The 10,811-nt window shown below is 38.0% G+C and overlaps 1 protein-coding gene across 2 annotated transcripts in view; it reads right to left on the bottom strand.

The window, feature by feature from the left end:
* jph1a (junctophilin 1a) overlaps positions 1 to 10,503 on the bottom strand; it is a 54,222-nt gene extending 43,719 nt beyond the window's left edge. The window contains exons 1-3 of one of the 2 annotated variants that reach the window (XM_079806915.1): positions 9,760 to 10,503; positions 7,339 to 8,101; positions 6,984 to 7,230 (exon numbers count right to left, since the gene is read on the bottom strand). In XM_079806915.1, coding sequence (XP_079663041.1) covers positions 7,206 to 7,230; positions 7,339 to 8,101; positions 9,760 to 10,138 — 1,167 coding nt within the window. In that variant the 5' untranslated portion in view covers positions 10,139 to 10,503 and the 3' untranslated portion in view covers positions 6,984 to 7,205. Of the gene's footprint in view, positions 1 to 6,983; positions 7,231 to 7,338; positions 8,102 to 9,759 lie in introns of those variants that run through there. The other variant, XM_079806914.1, reaches the window with a different exon arrangement.
* Between the last annotated feature and the right edge of the window lie 308 nt (positions 10,504 to 10,811).

Genomic DNA, 10,811 nt, shown 5'->3' on the forward strand with positions numbered 1-10,811 from the left:
GCTGAATTACAAATTACATTTTTACAATGTATTCAAAAAGACAACAGGAATTTACAATTGTAATAATCTATCACAATAGTTCTGTTTTACTGTATTTTTAACAAGTAAATGTAGCTTTCTATTCCCTATTATTTGATTGAAATAACCTACATCCAGCATTTTACGTCATAATTATTGTTATTCTGTGCTATTTCCTTTCCTAACTAACTGGCTCACACTCTGTGTGTCAGCGTGTTTATATCTGGGTTCTTGCATGTGAGTAAGGGACAAATGCAGATGAAGTCATTGTTGCGATTGACGATAAACATTTGTGAACTCTATTGGCACGTAGGGCAGATGACAGCCAGGCAGTGATGGGCTACTGTATCAACTGTTACTGGCTTATGTATTTCTGTCCAGAGCTGATAAGTTGACTCCATCCTTGCCTTATTTAGTCAGCCAGAGGTCTGTGCTGCTGACACACCAGAGAGCATGAGAGAGAGAGAGAGAGAGAGAGAGAGAGAGAGAGAGAGAGAGAGAGAGGTGAAAGAGAGATAGAGCACAGGGCTGTAGGTTGACTGAACAATTAAATGCTCCTATACTCCCTGCTTTTTATGGTGAATGACTAATATCAACCGGAGCTGAGTTTGAAGAGGGTGAGAAAAGGTGGGTGGAAAAATTGAAGGGCTCTTTTACCTCTCTCATTCTTTCATTCATAATCACTAGTATAACCAGGGGCAAGGCAGTCATTATAAATGGGGGGAGGTGGGGTTTGCGTGTACCCATACCACATTTAGAAATCAATTTATATGTTCTATCAATTTATGTGTTGTATGCTAAAGGTATTAATAAATACCCATGCCTTAACGGGACCCACACGTTCATAGAGTCATATTTCATCTAAAAAAACTGCCTTTAGAATAAATTACCGTAATAAGAATCTGATAAAAATCACAATTGATAATAATATGAATTATTTAAAAGAAAAAAATCTATTTATCAATTTATGATCCCAAAACAGGCTTTATTTTCTTCACGTGTATGTAAATGTAACTATTTTTTTATTTATTTATTTGACTTTTGATTGAAATGTGGTGAAATGTGACCATCAGTAGATTTTCTTTTCTTTTTTTGAAGCTCTTGATGTGTCACTCTTTTAAAGAGTGATTATAAGGAAATGCTACTAATTTGTCCATTAATAAAAGATTGATTAAACCTAATATTGGGTCCAAAGTTAAAGTTACCCCGGCCAATGTGTACAACCAACCGAATTGTCAACAATTTCCCTGGCTAACACTGTGTCTTATCCTAAAGTGAACCTGTTATATTCTGTAGTTGGCCTGACACTGAATCTATCACGTTTCCTTTCACAGTGAGGCCAAGTACGCAAGTTAACCTTTCACACCAACTCCTAATACAGCAGATTCTGTTGACCACAGCAAGAGCCCTGCCCCTGAAGGAAAGGGTGTGTGTGTGTGTGGGATTATATTTACGACCCTTTAAAGAGAATACACTCTAGGATGGAGTGAAGATACTGAGCAGTATTACTGTATCAATCTTTAAAGCACTGATAGCCAGCCAAGATTGTAACCGTTAGCCTGCAAGCAAGCTCTAGCTCAGCTGTAACTGAATGCAAGTAATGCATAGTAAAATGGCTTTACTTTAATTTCATAGCACTGGTACTGACCCTGGCACGTAAGCTCTGTAACCCTGACCCACTGCTCGCTGAGGGAGAGGTAACCACAGAACACAGGCCACTCCTGAGAGGGACACATGCCAGATACTCTGCTAATGGTGCCCAGTATGTGCTGCTATGTGGCTTATTCCATGTTAAAATAAACACAGAAACTGTAAACAGCCTGAGAGTGGCACTCAAACCAACTGTTAACCTGTTTGATCCATTTGAACACTGGCAGCACAAGCGCTGCCTATATTCTGCATCATGTAATTTATTTATTGATCGTCTGATCACGAACATGAGGACAGAACATCAGAGTCACGAGGCAGCCGGAACACATACATGAGGCAGACATGCTCATATACACATACCAACAATCGTTTACTAATATCAGTGGTCTTTAACCCATAAATAAAAGATCTGGGCAGAAAAGTGCTCTTTTATTTGCTACACCTACGTTAGTGGGTAGGGGTTAAATGTTACAAAGTTTACAGGTTCAGTTCCAAATTGGAGTGACACATGAAGCCTGAATTTGTGCAATTCTGCTCTGTTGTTTAATATCAATCACCTAATAATTTCTGTGTTGGTTTGGGCCATTACAATGGCACAATGTCTTCCATCCTAACTGAGAATATGGAAATCATCTATACCGTTCAAAAATTTGGGGTCTGGAAGATTTTGTAATGTATTTGAAAGAAGTCTCTTATGCTCATCAAGGCTCAAAAATAGAGTAAAACCAGTAATATTATGAATTATTACTACAATTTGAAAGAACTGTTTTCTATTTTAATATATGTTAAAATGTAATTTATTCCTGTGATGGCAAAGCAGATTTACTCCAGTCTGTGTCACATGGCACTTTAGATATCATGTGATATGGTGATTTGGTGCTGAAGAAAAATTATCATAATGTTGAATGTTCAGTTATCTTCTCATCTTTAGTATTTAACTGAAAAACAAGATATTAAAAAAAATATTAAGGGCATAGTTCAACCAAAAATGAAAATTCTGTCATAATTTACTCGCCCTCAAGTTGTTCCAAACTTGTATGCATTTCTTTCTTCTGCTAAACACAAAAGAAGATATTTTGGTTACCAAACAGTTGATGGGCCCATTGACTTCCATAGTATTTTTTCCACACTATGGAAGTCAATGGGGCCCATCAACTGTTTGGTTACCTATATTCTTCAAAATATCTTTTGTGTTCAGCAGAAGAAAGAAAAAAAACGACTTTTGTGTGAACTATCCCTTTAAGACCCATTTCTAAGACCCTTTCTTATCCGGTGGCTTCAACATTATGAGTGGGAGCACATAAGGACAGCTTTCACTTTTAAAATACTCTAATGTTTGTTTGTGTAAGAATCACAGACTTGGATAATCCTTCATTGACTCACTATTGGAACATGGCTGCAAGTAACCTCTCTAATCCACTGGTTATGCTCAAACAGTGTGTGTATACATTCATACATAACTTGCACAGGAATTTGGTCTATTAAAGAAGTTTGATTAAATATGTTCGACAAAGCATCTGTTCGGGTGGTTAATGGAAGTAACATGAGCATGTGAGTTCCCCAAGACCTGTTTAGGATGCTATGAATTTGTGTGCCTTGAATAAGTGGTTTACACAACACATCCATTAAAATGTCTGTCTAGTATGGCTCTTGGCAAGTGAACAGACATCATAATAGTGCACACGAGATGCATGACCCCATGACTGCTCCCTGTGCATCTGAGCTATGGACAAATAATAGACACCAATCCTCAAAAAGGTTGCTTGTGCAACCTTTTAAAATTCAGACTTCCTATAGAAGATGGAACAAAAGAAATCTGTTAAGATCACCTGAACACTGCCGAACGTTGTTGGTGTGACTGTGAAGCAACATCTAAAAATAGGTCTATGAAATACCGTTAATGAATGACATCTAAATAGTTGCCCCATACGCCATACGTCTGAACCATGCAGACATCACAGCTTAACAGTACAAGCAGTAACAATCTTGGGAATGTTACAGAAGCCTTGATGTGTCCGGTGCACTTGATCACAACAGTTTCAAGTCAACCTGTAAAGATTGCACATGATATATTACTAATTCTTGATGTCTCTACAGTTGTGACAGTCAAGTCATGTATTCTTGTCATAATTTACTCACCCTCACGTGGTTCCAAAAACATTTGACTTTCTTACATGCAATACAAAAGAGAAGAATGTACTGGCCATATAATGATAGTACAAGGGCATCCGTGCTGTTGAGCTTCAAACTGACAAAAATGCACCATTAAACTATCATGAAAGTAGACTCATGTGCTATATTCCATTTCTTTTAAAGCCATATAGCTTTTTGTGATAGCTGTAGCTGATGGCTTTCAGTTCTGAATATGTGGACGTGATATATAAAAGCTACATTGAAGGTTAATTTATATATAATTTAATTTTTATTAATAATATTATTATATTACTTTGAGACTATTATAGTATTTGTTAATATTTGTAATAGGCTTTTATTTTTATATTTTCAGTTTTTATTTTATTTTAAGTTTTAGTAATTTTCTTATGCGCTTTTGTCATTTAGATTTAATTTACTTTTATTTTAAGTTTTAGTTTTAGTTATTTTAGTACTTTAACCAACTTATTTTAGTTTAGTTTATTTATAGGCAACATTTCTAATTTTCATTCAAGTTTTTTTTATGTATATATATATATATATATATATATATATATATATATATATATATATATTTATTTATTTTTTAATTTTATTTCAATTAACGGAAACAATTTTTTAATAGTTTCAGCGATAGTTAACAATAAGGCCGGTTTCACACTGCACTCGTAAGCAGCGCACATTTTTTTGCCATCCATGTTAACAGATAAGAGCATGGGTCTTCAACCGGTAATGCAGGGGATCTGCCAATTAATGTTTGATCACAAATAATTTTTTGATAAAAAAAATAATAAAAATGGGGTCAAAACATCACAAAGTCCAATTCAATTATAAGCATCCTGAAACAAAAGCAAAGCACCCTCCGTTAATACTGTAATAGTATAATATTATTAGAGAAACAGATTTGGCAAAACTTGCGTTTGAATTTGCGCTCGTGAAACGTGAAACATTCCTATTCACAGCGGGTTTTGCAGCAGTGAGACATGTAGCCAATCATAGACATGCTCGAATGTCTCTGGAACGCAATGGCCAATCAGAGGTCTTTAAGTTAGAATCCACTCACCACTCAAAACTTTTTATTCAGTGCTGAGTTCTGCTCGCTCTCGTGAATTCTCTCATTAACAAAGACACAATATAAGTAAGAGATTCATTATTCAGTGTAGAAAATTAAAATGTTGTTTTAGTAAACTTGAAACTAAAGTTCCGGTAAATGTTTAATTGTCCATCTGATTAGTAAAATAAATGTATGACTCTGCAACTCAATTAAAATAATTTACAACAACTGCAAACAACCAATGAATTGTGTTTCATTTATTCTTAATTATAATATAGTTAGTTTCTATTAATATCGAAGGCTCTATGCTTAATATGTAGCTCTGTTTGACACATTTTGTATCGGGAGTCGCCGCTCCATGTCTTTATCGCCTAAGAGGTCCTTCCCCTGAAAAACGTTGAAGACCCTTGTATTAGAGCATTCACACCGCGTCGCAGGAGCAGAAGCGGCAGTGCCGCGATTGTTTCAGCGTCGAGTCTATTTTTGCTGCGCTGCTCATGCTGAATTAAAGCCACAGAGCATTGTTCTTGATCAAAATTGACCTGATTAACATGAAAAATAACTAATTTCACCATAAAATCATGTAGTGAAGTGTTCCGTGTGTTTCACAAGCACCATATGACATCCAGCACTGTGAAGAAAAAAAAAAAAAAAACACAAAAAAATGTTTGTGTTTTTTCTGCAGTGGAGGGGAAGATTTAAATTAGGGTCTCTACTAGGGTTGTACCTTGTCTCTTAATGAGTCGTAGGTGTGTTTTGCGTGATGTGCAATAAACCAATCAGAGTTTCATCTCCCATTAGCAACACACCAAAAACACGCCTCGTTTTCAGACCAGCACGGCCATGGGCGAACAGAAGGGCGTGAGTGCATTTGCTATTTAAACAACGTGGCGCTGTTCGTGAAAATGATAATTGCGTCGGGCTGAAACTAGCAAAAAACACTTTTTCCGACTTTGGCATCTTTGGTGCATTGCGCCAGGTGTATGATAGTAGGGATGCACCGGTTGACCGGCCAAAAACAGGAACCGGACGGTTTTTGCTTGTAGCGCGCGATTTTCTTTGTATTTTTCTGCCGATTTATCTAGAAGTGCGCCCGCGTGCACATACGCCTATATTGCAATCATTCGCGAACATGTCACTTGTGTGTTACAAGCGGAAACTGGAGAACTGAGGGAAGGAGATACGCTGAAATGAATGAAGAGCCGCTTTCCTGCGCGAGCTGAAGTTGCGCGAGCTTACCTCTCCGCCCTGCACAAGCTCAGATAGTGAGCGTTTGTTCAGCTCAGCTTCTCACGTGTTGGATCGGATGAGAACGAAACAGACTAACTTGTGACAAAGTCAAAATACTTCTTTTTGTAGCCTAAAGAAGAACATGCATGCACTTTGAAATGAAATACTATCTGTTCTGTAGCCTATAGGATGATCATTTTTATTTGGTAACACTTTAGAATAATGGTCATTAGTTAATATTAGTTAAGTACATTAGTTAACATTAACTAATAAGGAACTGCACTTATGAAGCGTTTATTCATCTTTGTTAATGTTAATTTCAACATTTACTAATGCATTATTAAAATCTTGTTAACATTTGTTAATGCACTGTGAACTAACATGAACAAACCATGAACAGCTGTATTTATATTAACTAACGTTAACAAAGATGAACAAATACAGTAACAAATGTACTGCTCATGGTTAGTTCATGTTATTTAATACATTAACTAATGTTAACTAATGACCATTATTCTAAAGTGTTACCTTTTATTTTACCTTAAAATTACATTGACTTAATTTGATTTAAAAAGCACCTGCTGTAGCATCTTAGTTCTTTTCGTTGCACTAAACATTATTTGATTTAACAATTTGGAACAATTATATACTTTGGTTTTATTGAATTTCACTGGTAAAGACTTTTTTTCTTTACACTGAATTTAAAAACAAATGCTGATTTAAGTAACATCTTTGTTTGTATTGCAGAATATGCAGTTGTTGCCTTTAATTTCACCTTTCCGCCTTTTAATTTCCAATTTTGTTAATTTCAGATTGCGGACTTGTTTTCATTAGCCAAAAGCCAATTTAGCCTGTTAAATACCAAATAAACATCTTGTTCATGTATACTTTCATTCTTTTATTGTGTAAAAAAAAAAAAAAAAAAAACGGAAATCGGTATCGGAATCAGCCAGTTTTCTTGAAAAAAAAAATCGGAATCGGCCATGTAAAATCATGATCGGTGCATCACTATATGATAGGGTTACTTTTTGTCATTTTGGAGCTCAACGGCCCAGATTCCTATCCACTTTCATTACATGAAAAAGAGCATCCAGGACATCCTTCAATGTTTCTCTTTTTGCATTGCACTGAAGAAAGAAAGTCACACAAGTTTAGAACAACATGAGAATGAATAAATGACAGAATTTTCATTTTTGGCCGCAGAGAGGAGATTTTCAGCAAAGGAGGTGCCCTACCTTGAAACTGCTATTTCCACTTTCGTCCTGGCGATAGCTGCTGCCCTTCGAGCCCCCTCCACGGCCCTGTCCACTTTTTCTTTAGTTTTATGGTTTTTAAGAGGAATAAGCTGCTTCCTTATCCCACGCACCAACACGTTATTTTTATACTTCCCTTCCTCTTTGGTTCCATCTGGCAATATTGTGCATCCGTATCCATGCCTCTTGTTGTTCATCCATTCCCCTTCGTACTTCAGCCCATTGGATCGCTCACTGACTCCAAACCCATTGCGCTTGTCATTCTTCCACTCGCCCATGTAGGATTCTGTGGTGGTGGCATCTACGTGGTCCTCCATGGGCGTGAACTCGTCGGGCACCTCTCCGTCTCCATAGCTGATGGTGGAGTTGGCGTCGCTGGAGCTGATGCGGCTCATGGTGGCGTCACTACGCGCCGAGCTCCGTTTGCTGGAGATGGACGTTTTGGAGTCAGATTTCCGTAGCTGGCGGAGGCTTCCGAAGAGGGACCCGCGGCGGAACAGGCCCTTCTTCTTCCCGGTGACGACTTCGGTGTCGCTGTGAAAATTCAGCACAAAACCACCACGGCTTCCAACTGGCGTGTCGGGTACCGTATCCTGCAGAACAGCGCCGTTGCTTTGCACACTCCTCAGGGAGGCCAGGGAGGTGCGAAGCGGAGAGCGTATGATGGTGGCCATTCCATAAGGCACGCTCTGTCGCACACCGTAGCCATGCCTCATGCCCCCCATCCACTGGCCTTGATAAGTGCCTTATGAAACACAAAACAATGTTAAACTCATGTAGATCAAGTAAATGAACAGCACAAGAAGTCTCATACCCTGGTAAAGTTGGTTTTGAAACATATTCATAAGTTTAGTCTCAAATATTATCTTAATGATAAAAAAGCATACATTTAGGCGCACAAGTATCAATTAATGTTAGCAGCATGATAATTATGTTTTATGTTTACAGAGTTCATCAGAGCTTCCCTAATCTAAAATCACTGACACAATTCACACACAATATCAGCAAGCACATTTGAAAACCAATATGGCTACAAAATGCAAACCATTAGGTAAATGTTGGGTGTCACATTGCGATGCCATGGAATGCATAGTGTAGATTGTGGCACAAGTTTAATAATATAAAATCTTCTTCAAATTATGTAAAGTGCAAAGTACCACATTGTATATTTATGTATATTCATCCTTATATCACCAGCATTTATTTAGTGTACTTTGAAAGCATTGGGTTTTATTTACACCCAGTGGCAATGACCTGTGACCTGACAGTTGGCCAAAACAAAAATAGAGTTAGGAACCTTGAATCGGTTCTTTTTCATTATTACATTTCTTAAAATTGCATTCTTATGGAATTGCATCCTAGTATTTAGTGTGAAGACCTTTATTGAATCTATAGCACGAAACATACATCGACCAGTGCAGTCTGATTCCCAAATGATTATCATGAGCCGGTTCTTATTAGTGAACAAATGCATACAGCGAGACCAGTGTGCACAATTCCTAAGTGAATGACTCATTATTCAGATAATTTTAGAGAATATATCAATTAATAGTCTTTGAATAGATTGATGATAGATTGATGACAGTTTTTTTGTTCACAATGCCTTGATAAATGTTTATTTTGTATTATATATACATTTATTTTATCTTATTTTATTTATTACTTAGCATTTTATTGTTGTATATTTATTTTTCTTGTCAATATTTATTTTGTGTGTAATGTCTGTCTGTAAACACAATCTTGCCATTAATGTACTTTAAAATTAAATTTAATAAATTTAAAAAACAGTGTGACCAGTCTGTGTCCGATTTTTAAACGTATGATCCGATTCTTTTAAGTGAATCAAAAACATTCTAGACTCCCGAACGAATCATTCATATGAACCGGTTCTTTTTAGTGAATCAAAAAAACGATTATGGGTCAGGCGGAGCGGTTTCTGAATTAATCTGACTCACTTACTGAACCGCAAGTTATTACTTTCGTCTTGTCCGAATCGAAAGGAAGCAACAGCTGTTACAGTGTTATGTTGCATTTAAGGCTCGTGAGGCTTAAATCGGCGTCGTTACTGACTGGTTGTTCATATTACAATTTATAGTCAAAGACATGAGTTTTGCTGTATTTATGAATGAATGAAATACGTTATATATATTTTGTCTGTTTGTTTAGGCCTACTATTGTGAATACCAGCATTTGTCTTTTTGCATGATGAAATTGATCCCTGATTTGTTTTATCTGTAATGATCATTTGGCAACAAGCAGCTGAGGGCAATAAATCAAAGAATTTGTCAAACGTTTCTTCCTCAAAATGTGACAATAAAGGAACCGTAATCGTAATCGTTCAATTGTTTACGATTCGCATCCCTAAACATACAGATGGCATTTGTAAACAGCAGCGGCACTTACCACCATCCCCATAGGTTTCGACTCCATAGCCATCCTGTAGTCCATTACTCCAGGTCCCATCGTATCTAGCAGGTGTATTGGTGCTCTGCCGAACTCCATAGCGACCCTTGAACCCGTGACTCCACTCCCCACGATAAAGCCATTTCCCCTTGGCCTCAACACCAAGCCCGTGGCGTTTGCCTTGCGACCAGTAGCCCTGGTATGTATTCCCGCTTGGCCAGGTGTAGACCCCGACTATCTCAAACCCGTGGGACCAGGACCCAGCGTACTCGCCTTGACCCTTGGGTCCCGTGCAGATGCCGTGACCGTGGGCTTTCCCGTCCTCCCATCCGCCACAGAAAGTGCCTCCATCGTCGAAGTCGAACCGTCCGCCCGTCATTCAGAATGGGATGAAAATAAAAGCAGTCGTAACGTTGCCGTGCGCTTCTTCTTGTCTCTCTCTTTCATTAAACCTTTTTTTACAGCCGAGTTCAGCAGCAACGATGAAACTTAGGGAGAATTAATCACAATGGAGATGTTGTTGGTTGGTATTTTTCGCTTGGGTTGTGAGAGTATGAATGAGGAGGCAGGTTTAGTGCATCATTATCGAAGCCGCACACGCTGGAACCGCCGCTGCGTTTCACCGACTCCCTCCGCTCGCAGGCGCTGCGCAGAGCAGACACAACGAGACCGCGCGCCGCTCGCCAGCGAAAGAAGCTGCCAATCCTCCCGCGTCATCACCGCGGCCACGCCCACGCCCACTTCACCCTCACTACTCTTTGAGGGGGCGCGGGTTCAGTGGATTTAAGAAATGCTCTTTGTTTTGACTCTTTTGCTTCAGCAAATTGTTTTGCAAACAAATCTAAAGAGATTTTACCAATTAAACATGTTTTGGGGAGTTTTAAGCTGCACTTTTTATATAGCCTACATGTGTAGCATTTGAGTTTTCTTAAAAATATTATGGAAGGATTTAGAAACTTAGGAAAGGTGTCTATAATAGAAATTAGTGTATTTAATGTGCTTTTTATATTTTTAGAATGACATAAAATGTGAAGAACAATACATTAAGCCTA

Source organism: Gobio gobio, assembly GCF_949357685.1.
Source record: "Gobio gobio genome assembly, chromosome: 23".
In the NCBI taxonomy this organism is placed as follows: domain Eukaryota; kingdom Metazoa; phylum Chordata; class Actinopteri; order Cypriniformes; family Gobionidae; genus Gobio; species Gobio gobio.